The sequence below is a fragment of the Salmo salar genome, chromosome ssa28 (genome assembly GCF_905237065.1).
Source record: "Salmo salar chromosome ssa28, Ssal_v3.1, whole genome shotgun sequence".
Lineage (NCBI taxonomy): Eukaryota > Metazoa > Chordata > Actinopteri > Salmoniformes > Salmonidae > Salmo > Salmo salar.
In genome coordinates, this window is record NC_059469.1 from 19,507,662 (window position 1) to 19,532,970 (window position 25,309).

The window sequence follows — 25,309 nt, forward strand, 5'->3', positions numbered from 1 at the left end:
TTGTAGGCCGCATGTACTGCACCAGAATCGCATGTTGTCTTCTGCTTTATCATTGTTTGAACGATGTGCGTAATTCCAGTCCATAAAATACAGTATAATACAAGTTTCATGTATTTACACAAGAGAGCATATAGCTAGCTACATCTATGGGCTTTTATGTTTTTCTGTTGTGCGTAATGTGCAGTAGCCTATATCATATAGCCTGTATTGGATAACTGCACAATAATTTTGGGTTTTTGGGCTTGGGCTCATAAAATGTATTTAATATATGGCTCATGAGGCTCAGGTATCATCTGGTTTGAATTTTCATGGTGATCAAAGCTCTAATCAAATCCAGACATATTTATATGCTTTATAATGCTTTTGAATGACATTTCTGGTTTTGGCGGGAAATACCTGGTTACCCGGGAGAGAAGTGATTTATTCTCGGGATGGAACATTTGTAAAGTACTGGGAAGATATTCAACCCTAGCATGCACCATAAAGCAGAGCTTAAATGTTAACACCAGAGCTTCTAGCTCTTACTCCTTCCAGAGCCCACTTTCACTGCTCTGTTACTGGTTCCAGCAATGCCTACCGGAACCTAGGTGATGTGATTCTTCCCTCTCACTCTCCCGCTTTTCTTCTGCTTCACTGTCACAAAAGACACACATATAGTACGCCTGAGCACATAGGCTACATGACGATAACTCTCTTGAGTCTGATAGTAAATGCTTTCCATATGCTTGGCAATGTTGATTCGATTAGGGGAAGAATAATAAAGATGAATGATTTCACCCTTTCTTTTTCTTCACCATTTTTTACATTACACACGGTACACATACACACATTGCTTATAGGAGCCGTGGTAACTGTAGAGTACTGCCTCCAGTTCAGCACGTGTCAGTCAGCTCTATACACCCAAGCTATAGGCTTGAAATAGTTTCTTTGTATTTTTATTGATTAAGGATCCCCATTAGCTGCTGCCAAGGCACAGTTACTGTATATACAGTTTAAAATATTACATGACATTACAGTTCATAACACGTACAATACATTTAGTGTGTTCCCTCAGGCCGCTACTCCACTATCACATATTTCCATTACAGTGTGTGTAGAGTGTGTATCGTATCATGTGAATGTGTGTCTGTGCCTGTGTGTCTCTTCACAGTCCCGCTGTTCCATAAGGTGTATTTATATCTGTTTTTTTTATCTGATTCTACTGCTGCATCAGTTATCTGATGTGGAATAGAGTTCCATGTAGTCATGGCTCTATGTAGTACTGTGCACCTCCCATAGTCTGTTCTGGACTAGATGATTGGGAAGAGACCTTTGGTGGCATGTCTTGTGGTCTATGCATGGGTGTCCAAGCTGTAGAAAGTTTATCACTAGAAAGATAACAGCATGGTACCACCCCTCTCTGGGACTGTGTGTGACAAACAGCTGGAAGAGTACAAAACAGAATTCCAAGAAATAGTGCACTATTACCACTGTGTATGAAAGGAAACATGAATTGCAGTCATATACTAACAAATCTACACAGTTGCCTTAAAAGTTGCTAACTACATTTTATGAAGCGGTACTTTTTCAGACAAAGGGCTCCTTATCAGCAACACCTTTAAATGTGCACAATGCCTTATTTCCTTGGTATGTGTTTGTTATTCAACACTGTCCTCCTGCATCTGCATTAATAGGCTCAACGCGAGTCAAGATTTCAAACCTAATTTGTTTTGAGTACTGTGTGCTGTGTTTTGTCGAACACACCCAAGTCAAGCCCTGTATTCTGAACAAGTCTCTTTACACATGGCAAGGGAAGACAAGACAGTTAGATTCAGGCATTTGTTGTTTGTCCCCAAGCATCATTAATACGTCTGTGATGAAGGATTCCTGAATAAGGTTTTAAAGGTGGAACAAAAGAGTTTCAGCGCTGCCGCTCTTATTAATGTGTTATGAAGGGCAGAGGAAGTGGACAGTGGGAGCGTATTCTTATACAATAGCAGGTCTTACAGTCTGTTGTGCAATCCTTTTACTGGGTCCCTATTAGTGCACCAGACTTAAATGGTTCCGTGATATTAACTGAGTTTCGTGGATGGAGCTGTAGTCTAGACTCATAGCCTCTAAGGCTCCATAATAAACCAAAACCAGAAACATCATAGTCCTACTCAATGTAGGAATAAAGGTGCTCTGATTAAAATCCATCATTGCAAGCATAGCTTCGCCACAGCTCTTTATTGAAATCAAAGGAACTGAAAACACAATTTTGTAGCGCTTTGTAGAGTTCAGGACCCCATCAACATTTGGAAGTAGCTGGAACCATGGCTACGAACAAAACAATGGAATAGGAGGTGAATGCAATGAAAACATTGTGGCCTGCTTAGTTTACACAGACTCTTTCGTCCCATGCAAAATGTGAGCCAACCTCTTCCTCTAGCAGTGAAAGGGACCATGTTAGGTGTCATGTCTTTTTCATTGGCCCGGCTGGCTGGCACACGGTTTCTTGAATCCCTGGTTGACACAGTAGTACAGTTTATTCTGGTTTACCTGTGGGTGAGGGTTGCTAGGTGATAGCCCCCATGTGGTGCTTCTCCCCAAAGCCATATTATCCTACAAAGTTCCATGGTATAAAAGAGTTAATACCTACTTTACATAAATAACACAAACAGGTCATCATAACATCATTCCCACATATCAAATTCACTGTTTATGCTACAAAAGTAATTTGATAGAGGTTTTAGACTGGAGAACTACTACCATACTGCCTGTATGGTCTACTAGATCATTCACCTAGTTCAGCACTATATCATTATTTATCTCAGTGTAATTTTCACCCTTCATTATAACAACCATTTAATATTATCTTCACATTGTACAATTGGAATGTGTGCTGTAGTTCTAATAGTTCTAATCTTATTGTTGACAATAAGCAAAATATATGAACCAGGACAAGAAAGGTATGAAACCATGGCATGGGAGAGGAGGAGGTGTGCATTTAGAACTGTGTTATTAATAGGGCTTTAGACTACTTCAACTGATGGTTTCTTACTTCAAACGAGCTTTCCTGCTTTCTGTCAGCTGTTGCCACTAACTGTCATCTGACTGGTTGTTTTGGTTTGTCAGTGACTTTCCCCTGCTGAGCAGCCATTGGAGAAGGAAGATGATGGGAGATACTGCTAAAACTAGAGCAGTAATAAGAGGCGGAGCAATTAAGGTAGCTTCCCCCTGAGGTTAGTCTAACGTAGTGGTAACCACACCAACAACGGCCACCTTTAAAGCTCATTAGAGGTGATTAGGGGCCTTAACCCCTCTAAAGCCTCCCTCCTGTATAAAGAGAGAGAGGAGAAACCAAACCGAACCACTGAACATAGCAGCGAGCCAGAGGAAGGCAGGTAATATACTGGTCTCTAAACAAAAATAAACAAAATGATATTCTGAGTAGGTAAAGAGAGGGGAATAAGAATCAGGTTAAAAAGAAACTTGTCTACAGTACATCCAAAAAGGCACCCTTATCCCTTTATAGTGCACTACATAGGGAATAGGGTGCCATTTTGTATGCACGCCTTGGCTCCTGGACCTTTGCCTCCTGGGGGAGATCAGACTGGCTATTGCTAACTTTGCCTGGGGCTCTGTAGCTCTGTAGCCACCACTCTCCTCCTCAGTGGGAGATCTATTTTTATGGGATGTGTTTCAAACATAAACAACACCTGGCCGATCGGCATGCATTTCTATACAAACAAAGTTTTCAAAAACTTGATTTACCACAATACTTGGGAGTGGTAGCAAAATGACTCAGTAGCCCCTCTCTGTATCTCGATTTAAAACAAAGGAACATTCAGCTGAGGTAAAGGGGGGCCACAACTTTTCCCTATAAGAAGTCTTCCCTGACCCACTTCCGCTCAACATAAGGCAGTACTCTAAGAGTTCATAAAGAACTTAAGAATACACCTTTAAATCCTTGACTCAGCTTGCCACCACACTGGAAGCTTTAACTAGCTGCTACCAAAGCGGAGCATATCTCTGTCATTGGCTCTGACTGCTGCTACTCAAGCTGTTGGGAAGCTGCATGCCGTGTTGTATTAAACTGACAGACAGCCGCTTCTGCAAGTCATCATAATAGGGGTTTAAGACAGACTAGGAGGGAGGGGATGGTGGGAACTGGGAAGGGAAAGCGCCCTCACTGATTTACCTAATCCCAGTGTTTATAGTATTAGTTATACCTGTGGCAAGTGAGCTAATCCTATGGTAGGATACTGAGATGATGTCACTCATAACAACTCTAGCAATGGAGGAACTGCTCACAAAGCTACCCTTTTAAGAAGTGTGTGTGTGGAGGGGTTCAGACGGATACCATAAAAGGACCCTCAATACAAATGATTCTTACATAACAGTGAGTGAATAATCTAATAGCAGTCAGTCAGTAGGGGTCGCTTGTGGGATTGAGGATGTGTGGTTGAGAGAGGGAAGAATTCGTCATCTGTGACTTTCGGTAGTTAGCCCGCCTCAGTTCACACGTGAGCGGGGCAGAGCGAGAGAGAGGCAGGGAGCTGGTGTGCTGGTGTCCCTGGTTGTTAATGAAAACACAGTTTAGAGGGAATCATGGCAGGCGGACGGACGGACGGACGGACGGACGGACGGACAGACAGACAGACAGACAGACAGACAGACAGACAGACAGACAGACAGACAGACAGACAGACAGACAGACAGACAGACAGACAGACAGACAGACAGACAGACACAGACAGACAGACAGACAGACAGACAGACAGACAGACAGACAGGCAGGCAGACAGGCAGGCAGACAGGCAGGCAGGCAGGCAGACAGGCAGGCAGGCAAGCAGACTGGCAGGCAGACTGGCTCAGTTGGAGCAGCAGACTGTTGACAGGTTGATATGCAAGAGCAGCCCTGACCCACAGGAGCCAGCTCAAAGTCACAGAGAATATGGATTACAACCTATTTTGCAGAATGCTCTGGACTGAAGCTTTCATCACAGTGAGACCCATGAGTTGTTGGGGGTTTGTGTACTGAGATTGTATGCCTATGAAGTATGAAATAGACCTATTCTTAAGTGAAGAGAGAACATATAGGCCTAGGACTCTGAGGTGTCTATGTCCCACCTGGTCCACTGTCACCAAGACAGGAGCAGTTTGTGTCAGCAATGATCAAGCTATTTATCCCTAACCATTTTAGCAATTCACCACGAGAAAAAAGGTCTGATGACATCATGATCACCTTTATTTCATGCACAGCAAATTCTCCAGTGTTAAATCAACAGTGAGAGTTTTAAATTAACAATGAAAGTGTGGACCCGTGTAGACACTGGAAAGTGTTAAATTAACACACTGCTTGGTGTAAAGCTTTATTTCCCAGAGTGCCTTGCCCTTTGAGTGAATTGTAGAGTTACCACCCATGACCGTATTTCTTAGTAACAGACACATGGTTGTTGCATATACAGTAGCTGCCATGGTGCCCTAGTAGCAGCTTAAGCATAGAGCGCCAGTAAATCTGTACATACACTGAGTGTACAAAGCATTAGGAACGCCTTCCTAATATTGAGTTGCACCCCCTTTTGCGCTCAGAACAGCCTCAATTCTTTGGGGCATGGACTCTACAAGGTGTCGAAAGCGTTCCACAGGGATGCTGGCCCATGTTGACTTCAATGCACAGTTGTGTCAAGTTGGCTGGATGTCCTTTGGGTGGTGGACCTTTCTTTATACACACGGGAAACTGTTGAGTGTGAAAAACCCAGCAGCGTTGCAGTTCTTGACACACTCAAACTGGTGCGCCTGGCACCAACTACCATACCCCATTCAAAGGCACATAAATATTTTGACAATCCATGTCTAAATTGTCTCAAGGCTTAAATATGATGATTTAACCGGTCTCTTCCCCTTCATCTACACTGATTGAAGTGGATTTAACAGGTGACATCAATAAGGGATAATAGCGTTCACCTGGTCAGTCTGTCATGGAAAGAGCAGAATGTTTTTGGCTTGCTAGCTAGCTAGCTGGCTAATGTTTTGTTTGAAAAATGCTTTCGGACACAGTACCAGCTTTTTTGTTTCACCTACCAATTCCTGATCTTTTGAGAACATCATTTGAGGAGTCGCTTGAAGCGTGAGAGGAATGGAAAATAAAGGAATACAGCAATACTGAGGCAAAGGGCTCATAGTGACGACGACTGGCTACTATTATGAACTCTGTGTGGTGAGCTTTCTGGCGCCCAAAGCTGCTGAGGCGTCACCCAAGTCGGTGCTACACAGAGAGGAAGAGGAGAAGTCCAGTGGCTATAAGAGTCAGGCTGGTGCCCTGACTTTCCCTCTACAAGATCATCAGCAGACTCCATCACCATCATCTACTATCCTCTGACCAGCTCCCTACACTCATGCCATGAACTGACCCTCACCATCTTCAGAGAAAGCAGCTTTCATGATATATAGATTTTTTTTTAAGTGCTTGAAGATTCTATGAACAGTGCTGTAAAAATGTAATAAATTCTTCACCAAGTGAGATCCTGAGCGAATATGTTATCATTAAAATGTAATTATTTAACCCAAAACAATACATATTTCATAAGGCCTTATTTTGAGGGCCTACACTCCAAACCAGTGGAGGCTCCTCAGAGGAGGAAAGGGAGGACACTCCTCCTCAGTGAATTTCATAAAAATTGTGAAACATTAAAAAGTTATCCTTTTAAGATAAAACTATACTAAATATGGGTTTGATCCCAGGCTGTGTCACAGCCGGCCGTGAACGGGAGACCCATGAGGCAGCGCATAATTGGCCCAGCATCGTTAGAGGAGGGTTTGGCCGACTGGGATTTCCTTGTACCATCGTGCTCTAGCGACTCCTTGTGGCGGGCTGGGCGCCTGCAAGCCGACTTCAGTCGCCAGCTGGACGGTGTTTCCTCCGACACATTGGTACGGCTGGCTTCCGGGTTAAGCGAGCAGTGTGTCAAGAAGCAGTGCAGCTTGGCAGGGTCGTGTTTCAGAGGATGCATGGCTCTCGACCTTTGCTTTACCCGAGTCAGTACTGGAGTTGCTGCAATGGGACACGACAGAACTACCAATTGGATATCACAAAATTGGGGAGAAAAAGGGGTAAAAGTAAAAAATATATATAAACTATACTAAATATATTCACGTTCCCAAAATAATTTATTAAAAACCACTGTTTTGCAATGAAGGTGTACAGTAGCCTCAACAGCACTCTATAGGGTAGCATCATGGTGTAGCCGAAGGACAGCTAGTTTACGTCCTCTGGAGTACATTGACTTCAACACAAAACCTAGGAGGATCATGGTTCTCACCCCCTTCCATAGACTTACACAGTAATTATGACTACTTCCAGAGAAGTCCTCCAACCTATCAGAGCTCTTGCAGCATGAACTGAAATGTTATCCACCCAATCAAAGGATCAGAGAATGAATCTATACTGAAAGCATAAGCTACAGCTAACTAGCAATGCAGTGCAAAAAAATGTGGTGAGTAGTTGACTCAAAGGGAGATAAAAACAATAGTCGAACAGTTTTGAACAAATCAAATTAATTTCTTTAAAAATGAAGGAGAAGCGAGAGAAAGAGAGAGAGCGAGAGAGAGAAGGAGAGAGGGAGAGAGATGGAGAGAGAGAGAGAGAGAGAGAGATAGTTTAGCCTACTCAAACACTCGGTTCAAACAAAGAGGTGGCTAGCTGGCTATGGCTATCCAACACTGGAACTCTTCCAAGTCAAGGTAAGCTTTTGGTTTTATTAATTTATTGCCACCGGGGCACGACGGTGTAACTGCTAAACTGCTTGCTGGCTGTGTACTGCATGATTGTAACGGGTTTACTAATACGTTAGTTCTAGTAGCTATGTTGACTATAATGTTAGCTAATATGGTAACAACGATGTAGGCTGTGTGTAGCGGTTAGTGGTTATGATAGGAAAGTTTGGCTTGGAAACATTTTTTTTCCCTGGTCACAGACAGTCAATATGTTGTGCACTGAAGTCCACAAGCAAAGGGAAAAGGTGAGAGCGCGTGGATCCGCGAAGGAATTATATATAAAACGAGCAAAATGTTCATGCTGTTTGTATGTGGCTGCTATGAAAGTGAACTGTGTTTGTGTGTGATCACGGGTGTATTCATTCCGCCTAAATAAATGGAAGCAAACAGAATGAAACAGGGATAAACATACCTGAATTTGTCCAATAGAAACTCTCGATGCAGGCAAGAGTGTGCAAGGGGGTATTTAATGTGTCACTGTCTGTCACCTTGATTACTCCAATTTTTCTCTCGACCTGTGCACCTGCGTTGTAGACTTTCATTCATAGGCTAGGATGAAGCAACCTCATGATGGGTATAGTGAAAATTTGAGCATCATGTAATAGCCTTAACTTATCGATGTTGCATTGACCTGGGTAAATGAAATAAGAATGACATTCATCCAATATGCTGTAATAGAAATAAGGCCAAACTCATCTTAAATGTCATCTACCGCCACTGCTCTAAACAATTAACTCTGAAAGTTAAACCCAAACCACACCCATCATTATCATATTTCCCAGCATGCTCTATTGCAGGTTGATTTTAAGAATTGTTTGTTTCAATATCTATCACAGGAGGCTGCTGAGGGGAGGACGGCTCATAATAATGTTGGCTCAAATGGAATGGCATCATGTATTTGATACCATTCATCTTATTAACACAATTACCTCCCCAATTAAGGTGCCACCAATCTCCTGTGATATCTATGTACATTGATTGATTAATGAATGTTTCTTAAATACAAATGACATACATTTTCTAAAATAACCCAATGTTATTTGCATTTATTGTACCCATCACTGAAATGGTTGTTCCAGTTTAGATGCGTAAGGTCGTCTCATATTTCCATCTTCCATCAACCCTGGTAGTCATTCTGAAGAAGGTTGCAGGTGCTAAAAAATTCTGAAGGTTGGATATCCCCACTCAGGCTGGATTTCAATAGGAATTAAATCAAATCAAATTACACGTCACTTTGCAAGCCAGCATGATGTGACAGGTTTAGTGAATAACCCAACATGTTGGGTTGTTCGGATTACCCAAGCATGGGTTAATTTAACCATCAATTGTTTTTTTTATTCACTTTCATTCTGGGTTGACCAAGCAGCTGGTTCTTTTTTAAAGTAATCCATAGGTTCTTTTCAGGAGGTGTGGCCTTTAGATAGTTATTTTTGGACACCCGTGAGAGTAAATGTCATTCCAGTTGATCATGTTAAGTTTGTACACGTAAAATTGTCCTTGAATATTATTGCACATTATATAGTCTAATACAAAATATATTTAAAAAATGTTTACATACTGAAACAAAGTGGTTACTATTCCGTTGGGGATATCACATTGGGATTTGTATAAGCTTTTAAGGAACTCATACACTTCTGAAAGCTCCATTAAAGCTACGAAAGAGTCAGCATTCAACCGTAACATGTGATAACAATTCGACAGAACCGGTGCACCAGAATGACATTTACTCTCATGTGTGGCCAAACATTACTTAATGAAAGCCACGCCCCTACTATGCCAAGATCCCATTCTTCCTTGTTCTCCCCAATTTCGTGATACTACGATCTTGTCTTATCGCTGCAACTCCCCAACGTGCTCGGGAGAGGCGAATGTTGAGTCATGCATCCTCCAAACATGACCCACCAAACCGCACTTCTTAACACCCGCTCGCTTAACCAATGTCTCAGAGGAAACACTGTTCAACTGATGACCGCAGTCAGCCTGCAGGTGCCCGGCCCACCACAAGGAGTCGCTAGAGCACAATGAGCCAAGTAAATCCCCCCCAGTCAAACCCTCCCCTAATGACACTGGGCCAATTGTGCGCCGCCCTATGGGAATCCCGGTCACAGCCGGTTGTGACACAGCCGGGGATCAAACCCCAGGCTGTAGTGACACGGGGGCACTGGGATGCTGTGACATAAACCACTGTGCCACTCAGCAGGCCCAAGCTTCCAGTTTTCTGATCACCTGGGTCATATCTTAATAACCCAGCATCAACAAACCAACCATGCTCTTTTTAAAAAACAACCCAACTAAGTGATCTAATCCCTGCAACCCAGCAGTTGGGTCATCCTAACCCTAACCCAGTATTTTTTTTGCGTAAGCCCTGCCCTCAAAATATTTTTTTTTATGAAATACATATTATATTGTGTTAAATTAAATAATAACATATTCACTTAGCATCTCACTTGGTGAAGTCCATAGGACTAAAAATGGATGTATGCAACCATAGTGCACTGGCTACGTATGTATGCAACAAGCATGTCTCTGTCACAAACAAATTAATTAATGAAAGGCAAGGCATTCTGGGAAATATGCAAATAAATCTTTACACTAAGCAATGTGTTAATTCAATACTGTTCAGTGCCTAAGTAAATTTCCTACAATTGTACACATTTTGTCATGGGGCGGAGTGAATCTTTTCCAATTTTATATCAAATTTCCTGCAAATCTACTCATTTTGCGATGCGGCATAGAAGAAAAAAAGTTTACCGCTAATTTCCTGCAATTCTACACATTTTTCCATGACTTATGCCATGTTAATGATATCTGAGTGAGAGTGAGTGACCAAATCAATGGGGACTCCATGGAGGTCAGGGCTCCTGGGCCCGTGCCCTGCATTACCGGTCGGTAATCGGCCATGTTTACTACAAGTTTAGATAGCTGGCTAGACTAATTTATCAAACTAAAAATTGTTAACTGACATGGCCAATTGAGTGACTGTCAGTGACTAACATAACAAGATAAACATTGCTGAGAAAAACCACATTTCAAACTTGCACCTTGTGTATTCTACTTTTCTAATTCTCAACAGTAAGTTTCACTTTTTTGTTCTTTTTTTTCCTTTTTTTGTGGGGGGGTAGGGGCTCCCTAGCTGCCTGGGGCCCTAAGTGACGGTTTATGTCCTCCTGAGTGGCGCAGTGGTCAAAGGCACTGCTTCTCAATGCTAGAGGTGTCACTACAGACCCTGGTTTGATTCAACCGGCTGTGATTGGGAATCCCACAATTGGCCAAGCGTTGTTTGAGTTTGGCTGGGGTAGGCCATCATTGTAAATAAGAATTTGTTCTTAACTGACTTGCCCATATAAAATGAAAAAATATGCCTGGAGCATGCCCTGCTTCCAGTGTTGATTTAACACTGGGGAATTTGCTGTGTGACAATAATATGTCTGTCACTCACCTGCAGCTCGCACCATGCCACTTCCACAGTAGTCTCTGTGTCCAGTCCTTTATAGACGGTCTTGAACGATCCCCTCCCAATCTCAATGTTGAATTTCAGGTATCTTCCATCAGGTGAGGTGGCCACAGCTTTGGTCTCAATGTCCTCCCTTTCCTCCTGTTCACATTTGCTTTCATACGGACTGCGTGACAACACTTTGTGTGCTTTATTTTGAACAAGCTCATTGTCTGAGTCCGAGCTGGCATCTTGTGTGTTGGGGCTCGGGAGCGAACTCCAGTTGTTGTCCAGCGGGGTGACGGGGTCCGAGACTTGGGTACAGGGGGGCGTGCTGCCTGTGATGCTCGCGCCGGGGCTGGAGACTGGAGATGGAGACGCCGGTGGAGTATCCGTTTTGTCGTCTTCTTCTACTCTGGCCTCGGTTAACGTTAAAATATTCTCCGCTGACCAGGACAGAGCCTTTGAAAGCGCCCCGCCATATAGTTGTGGGTCAATGTCCATGTTAATTTTGTGAAGCCCATAAGAGTTTCTCCTGGTCCCCAAATTGTAGGTCAGTGGCATCGCCGGGACTCGACCAGATAAGCAGTCATCGTTTAGGCCGACGGAGAGGCTTGGGAAGCCGCGTCCAGCTATTTCAACCTCCGCTTGTGACATTGTAGCGGTTCTTATTCCATTTTCTGAGGATAGAAAATATATATTTTTAAACCCGAAATAAGAAAATTAAACCGGCCGCTACTTTACTAGGACAGCATGCTATTTTACACGTCTTTCAGCAATTGATGCTATTTTACCTATTTAGCCTAGTTTAAACGTTCTAGACATTAGCCTACTTGTGGAAAATAATGGTAAAATGAACTTGTGGCACGTAGCCTATTAGAGTACACGACCTGTAAAAAAAATACTTGTGGAACATAGTTTACAAGACAATTTTTTAAAATATTTAGGTTACTGTCAAAAAACTATTCTCAATTGAAATAGCCTACCTCAAAATGTGTTCAAATTCGGAAAATTCACATACTTCTCAAATAACCCGGGAAAACCGGACCGTCCATCGCCCTTGTACGTGTGAGTTGTCAACGGTATCTCTAGTAAAGAAGGAAAAACCGCTGTCTGTATCAAGAGGGTTGTTTGGATCGTGCGCTCAGACCCGTGTGCGCTTTCAACGACGCCCCCATAGACAGTCTTCTGTAGCCTACCTGGACAAGATCCTCTTCTTAAATAACTGACTTCATGAGATATACATCCATTCGTGTGTATATAGCTTATTTTCCTTGGAATAGTTGATAACACTATTTCCTTGTTCTGAATTAAGAGAAGTGGACAATAAGCACGTCAATTACATGACTGGTATCAATTCAATTTCTATTCAATTTAAGGGCTTTAAGGGCTATCTCTTTCTATGTACATTTAAGAGGTTAGGCTAAACAAGACATTTGACAAGTAAACACAGTTTGAATTGAATTCCTAACAGAAATTCCTAACAGACCCCAAACCTTAGCTCTTCTAGCTGCTACTTTTAATTAGCTTCCAACAGGAAACATGACTTGGATTATCTGGATTCGTGCCATGCCCTCACAGGCTCCCACAGTCCACCACATAGGCACAGACAGTGTGTTCTGGGCAAATTACAAGATGTGCTATTCTGTTAAGGTTGTTGTTGTTACAAACTGGATCAAACTGATAGCTCATATGACCAATTATGTATTCATAAACTTCGTTTGAACTCTATTTTCAATAAGGAATGCATGAATGTGAGAGGGCACAACATGCTTCTGGCAACGCATTCTTCCCTCGTGTGGTTGTCCTTATTCAGTGAAAGAAAGTCAGAGTTATGGGATGTGTCCCAAACAGCAGTCTATTCCCTATAGTGCACTAATTTTGATCAGAGTACCACTATATTGAGAATACAGGGCCATTATGGATGCAGACAAAACATTGTGTGCCATGATGAGAGTGGGAGAGAGAGAGACAGAAAGGGGGGAAAGAGAATAAGGGAGAGCCTGTAGAGGGAGCTTGACTCTAGTCGGCTGAAACACGACACTTGTTATCACTAAGGCCAGTTAGCCACACCTGTCACACAGACATGCACTACAGGGAGTTATCAGCAAACACACAAGACTCCCTCAGCTCAGCTGCACCAAGGACCAAGCCTATGGAGACATACCACATTTTTATTTTATATTTAACCTTTATTTAACTAGGCAAGTCCGTTAAGAACAATTTTTTATTTACAATGACGGCCTACCCCGGCCAAACCCTAACCTGGACGACGCTGGGCAATTGTGTGCCGCCCTAAAAATGGTTAGTGTGTGTGTGAACTGTCAGCTAAGCTTCCTGCCATCCAGGACGTCTATTCAAGGCGGTGTCAAAGGAAGGCCCTAAAAATTGTCAAAGACTCCAGCCACCCTAGTCATAGACTGTTCTCTCTGCTACCGCACGGCAAGCAGGTACCAAGTCTAGGTCCAAGAGACTTCTAAACAGCTTCTACCCCCAAGCCATAAGACTCCTGAACATCTAAACAAATGGCTACCCAGACTATTTGCATTGCCCCCCCCCCCCCCCTCCATTTTACACTGCTGCTACTGTTATTATCTATGCACAGTCACTTTAATAACTCTACCTACATGTACATATTACCTCGACTAACCGGTGCCTCTGCACACTGACTGTACTGGTACCCCCTGTATAGCCTCGCTATTGTTATTTTACTGCTGCTCTTGAATTGTTTTGTTACTTTCATTTCTTTTTTTGTTGTATTTTTCTTAAAACTGCATTGTTGGTTAAGGGCTTGTAAGTAAGCATTTCACTACAACTATTGTATTACGCACATGTGACAAACAACATTTGATTTGAATTAGTGAGGTTCTCCAACCCAGCTGGCGACTGTAATAAGTAGCTCACCAGAGTAACAGCCCAGTCAGCGTGTCTGTGTCTAGTGATTCCTGGGAAATGAGTAGCAATATGGTTGTGTAGGCTAGATCTTGCTTGCAATATCTTGGTTACCTAGAGTCTCTGGGCTTGTTCTGATCTACAAATCACTGAGCATCATAAATAACCACTCATTATTAGTTGTAGATCAGTCAGTCAGTCTCAAACACAACCTTTAGTATCGTCTTAACAAAATATTAGAAGTTGCCATGTTCTTTCCTATATAAGACTGGTGCACGGCCAGCGGTACCAGTGCGCAAAGTCTAGGACAAAAATAAAAGGCTCCTCAACAGCTTCTACCTCCACGGACAATTTGATTTGATCATTCATAAAGGTGTAGTAAACGTGTAACTGTATTTATCTTTTGACACTAGGGGGCACTATAATACAACTAATTAATTCAAGCTCCCCTGAGCTGAGATACTGTAATACATGTTACCACCATTGACATATTCATTTAATATACAAAATTGAGTGCCACTTGTAATAACTCAAAATTAGACCTTGACATGTACAGAAATGTCCTCAATAATAACTGCAAGTAGGACAACATTTCTCTCCTATTTATTTTCTTACAGGATTCCATTGGTAAAAAAAAGGATGAATAGAATACAGAGACAGTGTACAGGAGTGTCATAGGTTATGTACTAAGGGTTTACAGCAGTCAGTCTGTACATGAGACATCCAGCACCATTATTACAGCTGAACAAAATCAGGATTCTATTACTCCCATGTGTCCTCTTCCAGGGGGGTTTTAAAACTCCCCCAATGTCTCCAGGGTGTCTTGACTGGGATTTCGTGAGGATTTTTGGACTTAAAGAAGAACAGCAGAAGTCCATACCGCCACCACACCTAATCGCTGCAAGTAGATTTGTTAATAACCAGGAGGGTAAGAATAAAAATAAGTTATAAATACAAAACAGAAGAAAATAGTAAGGGAAAGACACAGATTGTGGGGAAAGTCCCACATCAAACATCCCAGGTGACTACCACAGAAGTCGAAATAAAGTCACCTCCTAAACTGCTCCTGCAGATGGAATTTACTAGCGAGATTGGCTCCCTTCCAGTAAGAAAATGCTTTAAACTTAGGTAAACCAAAAAAGGCAACTTCCTAAACCAAATAATGACTATTATTATCATCATCAACCACGTAGATTGGGTGCTGAGGTGCAAATAGCCTTTTAAACAGCACAACCCTCATTAACCTGGTCCCAGATCTGTTTGCACTGTCTTGCACCTCCTTTGTCACACCAATGACCAAAGGGAGTTGGCAGGACAGCACAAACAGATGTGGGTCCAGGCAAGCAGTACTCTCACAGCCAATAAGGATAAAGGTTCCCAGTCTGAGTTGAGCACTTGATCAATCCCACAATGCAATGTCTCTTCAGAAGAACTTGACCCCCTTCCCGTCATCCATGGAGATGACCTCTGCCTTGCCGTCCATCTGCAGGGCCTGCAGCGAACGAATCAGCATCCAGTCTTCCAGCCCATGGAATTCTGGGGGAAATGGGTTACATCTAATTACATTTGCTGTACAGCTCAACAGAAGGCATAAAATAGTGCAGATGTCTTTAGGTACTGATGAATAAAAGGAAATATGTCAGAAATGCACATTTCTGTTGCTGTACCTTCGCTTTCTGTGTCGTCACCGTTGGCGAGCTCGTAGAGTGTAAACACTGTATTGACCATACCGTTTTTAGAGACCTGAAATGATAGGGAACATGAGCTCCTTTCATCAAGAAGTATCAACAGAGTACGGATGACACAAGGATTTAGACTATTACTTGCTGGAAAACTACATCATATGTTCTATAATGACGCTACATTCCATGATTCTTCGAAACAATGTAAAAGGAGCTATAGGCTACGCCCCAAATGGCACCCTAATTCCCTATATACAGTGGTGTAAAGTACTTAAGTAGTACTTTAGAGTATTTTTACTTAAGTAATTTTTTGGTGTATCTGTACTTTACTATTTATATTTTTGCCTACTTTTATTTTAGTACATTCCTAAAAAAAATAATGTACTTTCTACTCTATACATTTTGACAGGAAAATTATCCAATTCACTTATCAAGAGAACATGCCTGGACATCCCTACTGCCTCTGATCTGGCGGACTCACTAAACACAAATGCTTTGTTTGTAAATTATGTCTGAGTGTTGGTGTGCCCCTGGCTATCTATAAAAAATATATATATACATTTAAAAATATATTTGTGCCATCTGTTTTGCTTACTATAAGGAATTTGAAATTATTTATACTTTTACTTTTGATACTTAAGTATATTTAAAACCAGATACTTTTACTCAAGTAGTATTTTACTGGGTAACTTTCACTTTTTCTATTAAGGTATCTTAACTTTTACTCAAGAATGACAATTGAATACTTTTTCACCACTGCCTATATACAGCATTACTTTAGACCAGGGCCCATAGCAGACCTACTCACCCACTGGTAAATCAGTTTCCCCCATTCCTCTGGCCTCCTCCACATGACTAGACACCGCGTCTTGTTCTTGTCTAACCATTCCAGGTTCCCTGCAAACAATATCCAGTTCAATTATTTTTGTCAGAATAATTATCAATATCCATCCTTCAATAAAAGCTGCCCTGTTACCTTTTTTCCTCAATTCCTCAAAAACAATTAGTATGGCCTCCATTGATAGTTTTCCTGAAAGATCAGTTAAGGTTTCGGAGGAGAAACATTCAGTGAGTATAATTTCAGAGAACATCCCTATTATATTTCCCTAGCCTCAAAGTCTTATTTATTTATCCCTTATTTTACCAGGTAAGTTGACTGAGAACACATTCTCATTTACAGCAATGACCTGGGGAATAGTTACAGAGGAGAGAGATGAATGTGGCAATTGGAAGCTGGGGTTTGATTAGGTGGTCATGAGGGCCATATTGAGAATTTAGCCAGGACACCAGGGTTAACACACCTACTCTTACGATAAGTGCCATGGGATCTTTAGTGACCACAAAGAGTCAGGACACCCGTTTAACATCCCATCCGAAAGACAGAACCCTACACAGGACAATGTCCCTAATCACTGACCAGGGATATTTTATTAAGGGCAATGTCCTCAATAACTGCCCTGGGAAATTGGGATATTTTGTTTAGACCAGAGGAAAGAGTGCCTCCTACTAGCCCTCCAACACCACTTCCAGCAGCATCTGGTCTCTCATCCAGGGACCAACCAGGACCAACTCTGCTTAGCTTCAGAGGTAAGCCAGCAGTGTGATGCAGGGAGGTATGCAGCTGTCCAACAACAAATAACAGGACAGTAGAGCAAGAAATTGCCTCCTGTGATTTATTTGGTTTGATCTATGACATGCATGTGAGTAAGTGAAACTCAGAACATGGTAGATAAAAGGATACTATCAATATTCTTGTGGTTGAACACAGGGCTCTCTTGGGCTTCCATGATGTCCAGAGTGTAGAGCTTGTGATGGCGGCAGTAGGACAGTGCGAGGGAGCACCAAGCTGCAAGCTGTTTCTGTCTGGTGTCAACATTGGGCTGTAACCTGTCAAACACCAAAAGCAACCATTAGTGACATCGCACCAACTTATATTGTTTGACATGTACCTCTAAGTCAAGCGCTAGAAGTAGGTAGCTAGCTAATCACTCACTAACGGTTATCCAAGTTCATTTTGTTTGAAAGAGATGTGAATAATAATCATAAACATTAGCTGTGAACACAACCACATCATACAGTATTTGTGCAAGTTAGCAAATTGAATGTACATTCAAGATAATTTACAGTAGCTAGCCATGGATTGCAATACATCATAACGTTAGCTAACTAGCTATAATGATAAACTAAGTAGCTACAACGTCAATACGAATGACTATCTATCTAGCTAGCTACATGTTAAGAAAATCATTGCCATTGCTATCATTCATATGTTCGCCGTGTGACTAACGTTAGCTGATCCACATCACTAGCCAGCTAGCATCATTAAAAAAAATAAAAAATACAAGTGAAGGCAATTAACTAACTTAATGCAATGGAATCCACACAATACAATATTTGTTATACGTGGGTATCACCATTTAGTTGTGAAAATTCTTAACTTACGTAAAAAACGGAGGAAAATTATATTGCCAGGGCCACTCAAAACTCATTGCAAAATGATGTAAACACAAGCTGAAACCCGGAAGTGCAAGCTCTAAATCGTTCCCTACTAGAAAATCATATCACACCATAGAGATAGATAGAGGACTCATCGTTGTATCTGTGCCGTTATAGTTTCTAACCGCAGAGGCACAACCTCGCGAGACGCTTGCAAAGCAGACCAGGGTGGGGTTTGGGGATAGAGAAGTCAATGAGATAAGTGAAACATTCTTCCTTAGTTGTTAATTTTCTCGAAATCTAAAGGCACAACCTAGATTCGAGCCAATGTCTTAAGTAGTTCGACTCTAACCTTGTGAAAGTGACAAACTGACATGTTTTCATTTCTATCAAAAATAATTTTATATGGAAGGAGTGCCTTTGATTTGACGGCCTGCACCTGCGCAGTTCAGCGCGAGACGACCAAACACGCATGACATCGCCTACAAGTGTGATGGGGATTTCCATTTGAGAAGCAATTTTAGGCCATCTCCATTTTGAAATAGTACATTTTCTTCATGATTGACTGATCCCTCCTGATGACTCGGTTGGTGTTTGAATGTTAAATGACGAGACAGAGGTATTGATGCGAGTAACCAGTCTTGTTCAGTATATTGCAATACATCCGGGTATCTCAAGCACACCGGTAAAACACTGGAGTTGCAGTAATTAACATTTACCAACAGATGGCATCACTGTGCCATCTTACACCCATAACAGTTGGACGTGACTCCAACAGGGTCACCAGGAGGGATCAGGCAATGAAGTTGGAAGTCCCACCCATTTGACTACATTAAAATGGTGGAAGCCCTCAATCGCGCTGCCCATGCGTATACGGTCTCTAGTGGCCAAAAGGCCTCTATCGTTCACACACATCAGTGGATTAGTTAAATTAAGTTACTTTACGTAATTAACAATTTGAAACAATAAATGTTGACAAAGCAGTGAGTCATGTTAGGTGACATGTTTTTACAAAGTTATTTTATTAAAGGAACACGTGCATTTTCAGTAATTTACAGCATAAATATGCTATTGATTTCTATGTACAGAACAAAAAAAACGAATGTTATGCTTCTCACAACTGTCTATTCATTTTGGTCTGGCCTTTTCCAACTCTATTAATGCTAACAAACTTAATGAAATAGTATAGCCATGTCATTATCATTCTGTGTGTTCATTTACAATGAGGATTTGTTTAATTAACACTAAATGTGCCTATTTAAAAAGGTGGCATCTGATTATCCAGTACAAAATCTAGAGAGGCTGTACAAGAGAAGTTGGTGTCTAATTCATAGCAGGTTGTAGGTAGTACATATTTTATATATTTCTATATTACAGTTACATAATGTACATTGACTGAATACAACATTATTAGCATAACACAGGACTTCTAGGCTATTCAGAAACATGATACACAGTAACCTCAGATAAACATTTCAGTAACTTTTAAACATGTTGATTTCATATTTAAAATGCATCTAAAAGGGTTTGTTTGATCGTGTGTAAAAACAAAGTATCAAAGCATCTTCAGGTTGCCTTGAGAATTGGGGTGTTAAGATAAAATCATGTTATTGTGAATTAACATTTTTACATGAAAGGAAGATTTCAAAGTAGGCCTATAGCAACAAAAAATGTTTTGAGACTGTACATAAGTGATGCCATAAGGGTGTGTGTTATTTTACATAATAAGGAATGCAGTGAAGTGGCAGAAATTCAGAGAACAATCTGAATTGGCAAATGATTAACCAACTAAGATATTAGAATAAATGCAGTGCAAATATTTGACATCGCTTTCAACTAGGCCTAATGCAAGCAGCTCCTCTATGGCTGCCTCCCAATAATCTCTCCTTTCTCCTGAAGTGTGCACTTGTTCACTTCCCTTCATGATTTGAAAGGACTTGACTGTTAGGCCTATATGTAAACTCCCTCTAGCCCATGCCAACACCAATCCAATGCTTTTAAAATTGTGGGGAATAGTGAATGAGTGCACACTTCAAAAGAAAGAGAGACTATTTGGATGCACCCTCTGTCCGGTGGTGAGTGTGTGGTTTGTCTCCTACTGCAATATTACTTAAATTGACCTCTGACTGACAGAGGCTTATGATTGTTTCAACTGGAATGGAAGATGTATTCGTATTCGTTCAGGACTAGCTCCACTATCTGGTTCTGGAAAACCATGTGCATGGCGATGTTGGCTGACTCCATCTCTGGCCGGAGCAGCGTGGGACCAAAGACGATAGCCACGTTTTGCACAGTCATACGGTTCTCTTCTCCATAGTTTATCACTCTGAGAGAGATGGTGGATAGAGAGGGAGGGAGAGAAGCAGAATACTATACGTTATCATAATATCATCAATAAAATAGGGCTCTGGTCAAAAACAGTACTCTATATAGCAAATAGGGTGCCATTTGAAACAGGCAAAATGTGAGTGTGAACGACCTACTTGCGTAAATGGCTGAAGAGGAGTTCCATGGTGTCATGGTTTGGCCGAGGGAGAGACTCCACCAGCTCTCGCATGTAAGACACTTTGAGGGTGTAATCAACAGTTCCTGAAAACAAGACAGGATAGAACAATAAATGGTACACTAATGTATAGATTCAATGTACATCTCCAATAGTTCATAAAAAGGGAAGTGGGGAGCCTCCGAGTGGCTCGGTGGTCCAAGGCGCTGCATCGCAGTGCAAGCTGTGCCACTAGAGATCCTGGTTCGAGTCCAGGCTCTGTCGCAGCCGGCCGCGACCGGGAGACCCATGAGGCGGCGCACAATTGGCTCAGCGCCGTCCGGGTTAGGGGAGGGTTTGGCCGGCCGGGATGTCCTTGTCCAATCACGCTCTAGCGACTCCTGTGGCAGGCCGGGCGCATACACGCTGACACGGTTTCCTCCGACACATTGGTGTGGCTGGCTTACGGGTTAAGCGGGCATTGTGTCAAGAAGCAGTGCGGCTTGGCTGGGTCGTGTTTCGGAGGACACACGCATCTCGACCTTTGCCTCTCCCCGAGTCCGTACGGGAGTTACAGCGATGGGACAAGACTAACTACCAATTGAATACCACGAAATTGGGGGGAAAAAGTGTCAAAAAACAACAAAAAAACAAAGGGTGGTAAACATGATTAGTCCTTCCTTGATAGTGAAGTAATAGCATAACACAGAAAACTGAGGTGCCACTGTAGGGCCAATACTTAACAGTTTCAGGCTATTCTACACTGAGTGAGGAACGTGAGGTGACATTGTGGGGCCACGGCGTCTGGCCTGCTGCTTACTTATGGCCTGGATGAAGTGGCTGAAGTGGCTGAAGGGGAAGAGGGGTTCAGGAAGCTCCCTGAAGAAAAGCTTCAGAGCCCCAGTGATAACGTGGACGTCCTCCCACTGGCCATCCTCCAGGTCCAGTTCCTCTGTGGAACAGAATCGCATCACACAACAGAGTCAAAGAACAAGACACACAAATACACACACATACTCGCATACAGAAGGTAAAGAGATGGGCATTACCATGATCTGCCTTGAAGCGTAGTTTCTGAATGACAGCTAGGTTCCCACTGACTCTGTAGAGTCCATCCATGTCCAGACCTGTGAAGACAAACACACATCAGCATTGGAGTCAATCAACTACTGTGGTAACTTTTTTATTTTACCGTATACATTGTGCTGAGTAATACACTGCTATTTCAATGTTACTGCTGGCATATACAGTTGAAGTCGGAAGTTTACATACACCTTAGCCAAATACATTTAAACTCAGTTTTTCACAATTCCTGACATTTAATCCTAGTACAAATTCCCTGTCTTAGGTCAGTTAGGATCACCACTTTATTTTAAGAATGTGAAATGTCAGAATAATAGTAGAGAATTATTTATTTGAGCTTTAATTTCTTTTATCACATTCCCAGTGGGTCAGAAGTTTACATACACTCAATTAGTATTTGGTAGCATTGCCTTTAAATTGTTTAACTTGGGTCAACCGCTTTGGGTAGCCTTCCACAAGTTTCCCACAATAAGTTGGGTGAATTTTGGCCCATTCCTCCTGACAGAGCTGGTTTGAAGGCCTCGCTCGCACACGCTTTTTCAGTTCTGCCCACAAATTTTCTATAGTATTGAGGTCAGGGCTTTGTGATGGCCACTCCAATACCTTGACTTTGTTGTCCTTAGGCCATTTTGCCACAACTTTGGAAGTATGCTTGGGGTCATTGTCCATTTAGAAGACGCATTTACGACCAATTTGAGGCTGGTTGGGATGGTGTTCTTCGGCTTGCAAGCGTCTCCCCTTTTCCTCCAAACATAACCACGGTCATTATGGCCAAACAGTTCTATTTTTGTTTCATCAGACCAGAGGACATTTCTCTAAAAAGTACGGTCTTTGTCCCCATGTGCAGTTGCAAACTGCAGTCTAGCTTTTGTATGGCGGATTTGGAGCAGTGGCTTCTTCCTTGCTGAGCTTCCTTTCAGGTTATGTCGATATAGGACTCGTTTTACTGTGGATATAGATACTTTTGTACCCGTTTCTTCCAGCATCTTCACAAGGTCCTTTGCTATTGTCCTGGGATTGAGTTGCACTTTTCGCACCAAAGTGCATTCATCTCTAGGGGACAGAACGCGTCTCCTTCCTGAGCGGTATGATGGCTGCGTGGTCCCATGGTGTTTATACTTGCGTACTATTGTTTGTACAGATGAACGTGGTACCTTCAGGCGTTTGGAAATACCTCCCAAGGATGAACCAGACATGTGGAGGCCTACAATTTTTTTTCTGAGGTCTTGGCTGATTTATTTTGATATTCCCATGATGTCAAGCAAAGAGGCACTGAGTTTGAAGGTAGGCCTTGAAATACATCCACAGATACACCTCCAATTGACTCAAATTATGTCAATTAGCCTATCAGAAGCTTCTAAAGCCATGACATCATTTTCTGGAATTTTCCAAGCTGTTTAAAGGCAGTCAACTTAGTGTATGTAAACTTCTGACCCATTGGAATTGTGATACAGTGAATTATAAGTGAAATAATCTGTCTGTAAACAATTGTTGGAAAATGTACTTGTGTCATGCACAAAGTAGATGTCCTAACCGACTTGCCAAAACTCTAGTTTGTTAACAAGAAATTTGTGGAGTGGTTGAAAAACAAGTTGTAATGACTCCAACCTAAGTGTATGTAAACTTTCGACTTCAACTGTAACATAATCATCACTGTGATTACTAATCATTACCTCTCTTTTCCACTGCTCGGATACATTTCTCCACAAAGCTTGGGATAGTCGTTTTCTCCTGGGCACACAGTGCAGCCAGATGACAGCCAAACACATTGTCTGAGGGAAGGATGATGGATGTTAGTTTACCCGTATCACAACAGAAGATTTGTACAAACTCATTCAAATCTCAATCTCTCTGGATAAGTAACATAGTCGTGACAAATCCTGACAGTAAATGTAATGTAGCCTGATTTAGAGCAAGTTCGGCATGTGTAGCATTGTAGGAATGAAGACCCTATGAGCCCACCTCGGATGTAACCCTTCTCCTTGACGGACTGCAGCGTGGGTCGTTTCAGGAGGAACTTGATCAGCTTGGTACGAACCTTCTTCTGATCTGTCTCTCCCCCAGAGGAGGTGGCCGTGCTCGGTCTGGAAGCTGGGGAGGAGGGGGGGGGTCAAGGAGATCGAAGAGGAGAAGGGGGTTAAACAGCCATGAAACTTGAGGAATTTTACCTGGTGAAGGCTATTGCAGCTGAAACGTCTGCTATTTGAAGCAGGAATAGTGCAGTTGGGAGAACTTACATATCCTCCTCTTGTCCAGGGTGCCTGGTGACCTGTCATCTCTGTCTGTACCGGAGGACTTCTCACTGATGTCCCCGTCCTCCTCCTCAGATTGGTGGTGATCCTGGTCCTGCAATGTCATTGGCTAACATGCATGATGTTTGAACCAGCAGCCATTAAGTTAACCGTCCTAAATTGACCTTGATCAGGGAGTTTTTCTTATTTTTATTCAGTACATATTTTTCTCCATGCACGTTGTGTGCGAGTTAATTTACTTCTAAACATTCAAGAAACTTACCAGCTGTCGAATGGTGTCGACTAGAACTTTGTGCCAGTCGTTGATGATACTCTCAGTGTCGTACTGTATCAGAAACTCAACACCATTTTTGTTTTTCAACTGAAGAGACAACATACAACAGAGGTTATTATGACTAACATTTGCTTTACAGATTTATAGGGAGGGCAACAGTCTTAGACTAATGGAAATATATTCTCACATGATGTGGCTTCCCAGAATCACTTATCACAATGGGCAGGAAATGGTGAATGTATAGTCAATGACATTTTTATTTAATAATAAATGGTACGCCCAAATGAATCATTTTCTTTTAGGTATTTAGTACAACTCCTAAAACACCTGTATTATGACTTCATAGCAACCAACTGTCAACTCACCTCTACAACGTTCTTTTTGCTGGATTTATCCCTGGGAGCCCAGCCAATCGTTGCACCTCGTAGCTCCACTGTGACCTCTGGGGCGATCTGATTGGTCTTGTTCTGTCGAGAGAGAAAGACATCACGGACGACAGTTGATGAAAACTGACAGTACTGCATTCCATGAAATCAGACAGTGATGTAAGAGTTCTTTATCTGTGCAGGTAACAGTTGTGCACCTCTCACTCACCGAGGCTCCTGTGGCTGCAGACTTGGGGTCTTTGTGGAAGGTCAGAACCCCTCCGTGAAGAACCGTCCATGACTGGGCCCAGTTTTTCCTACAGGAAGGCCACTGAGTGTGAGCTTTACTGTACTTCAGGGAATGTTGCAGTGTGGAAAATAATTTGGTAATGTACAGTGAGGGAAAAAAGTATTTGATCCCCTGCTGATTTTGTACGTTTGCCCACTGACAAAGAAATTATCAGTCTATAATTTTAATGGTAGGTTTATTTGAACAGTGAGAGACAGAATAACAACAAAAAAATCCAGAAAAACGCATGTCAAAAATGTTATAAATTGATTTGCATTTTAATGAGGGAAATCAGTATTTGACCCCTCTGCAAAACATGACTTAGTACTTGGTGGCAAAACCCTTGTTGGCAATCACAGAGGTCAGACGTTTCTTGTAGTT

At 42.1% G+C, this 25,309-nt stretch overlaps 3 protein-coding genes across 9 annotated transcripts in view; all 3 read right to left on the minus strand.

Moving 5' to 3' along the window:
- Positions 1-12,379, minus strand: part of wnk4a (WNK lysine deficient protein kinase 4a) — a 77,259-nt gene extending 64,880 nt beyond the window's left edge. For 2 of the 3 annotated variants that reach the window (XM_014179864.2, XM_014179863.2), the window contains exons 1-2: positions 12,195-12,362; positions 11,180-11,853 (exon numbers count right to left, since the gene is read on the minus strand). In XM_014179864.2, the coding sequence (XP_014035339.2) occupies positions 11,180-11,853; positions 12,195-12,228 (708 nt within the window). In that variant the 5' untranslated portion in view covers positions 12,229-12,362. Of the gene's footprint in view, positions 1-11,179; positions 11,854-12,159 lie in introns of all 3 variants that reach the window. The other variant, XM_014179865.2, reaches the window with a different exon arrangement.
- Positions 12,380-14,652: 2,273 nt separating this feature from the next.
- On the minus strand, positions 14,653-18,267 carry vps25 (vacuolar protein sorting 25 homolog). The gene is given in 6 exon segments (NM_001141281.1): positions 14,653-15,601; positions 15,733-15,808; positions 16,556-16,644; positions 16,724-16,777; positions 17,489-17,634; positions 18,190-18,267. Coding segments are annotated over 6 exon segments (525 nt in total). The 5' UTR covers positions 18,237-18,267; the 3' UTR covers positions 14,653-15,488.
- A 919-nt stretch (positions 18,268-19,186) lies between these two features.
- LOC106589645 (rho GTPase-activating protein 15) overlaps positions 19,187-25,309 on the minus strand; it is a 28,247-nt gene continuing 22,124 nt past the window's right edge. For all 5 annotated transcript variants that reach the window (XM_014179876.2, XM_014179874.2, XM_045710013.1 and 2 more), the window contains 10 exons: positions 24,869-24,956; positions 24,640-24,741; positions 24,263-24,361; positions 23,986-24,094; positions 23,711-23,839; positions 23,422-23,520; positions 21,715-21,792; positions 21,486-21,617; positions 20,667-20,772; positions 19,187-20,509 (listed from right to left, as the gene is read on the minus strand). In XM_014179876.2, the coding sequence (XP_014035351.2) occupies positions 20,332-20,509; positions 20,667-20,772; positions 21,486-21,617; positions 21,715-21,792; positions 23,422-23,520; positions 23,711-23,839; positions 23,986-24,094; positions 24,263-24,361; positions 24,640-24,741; positions 24,869-24,956 (1,120 nt within the window). In that variant the 3' untranslated portion in view covers positions 19,187-20,331. The remainder of the gene's footprint in view (positions 20,510-20,666; positions 20,773-21,485; positions 21,618-21,714; positions 21,793-23,421; positions 23,521-23,710; positions 23,840-23,985; positions 24,095-24,262; positions 24,362-24,639; positions 24,742-24,868; positions 24,957-25,309) is intronic.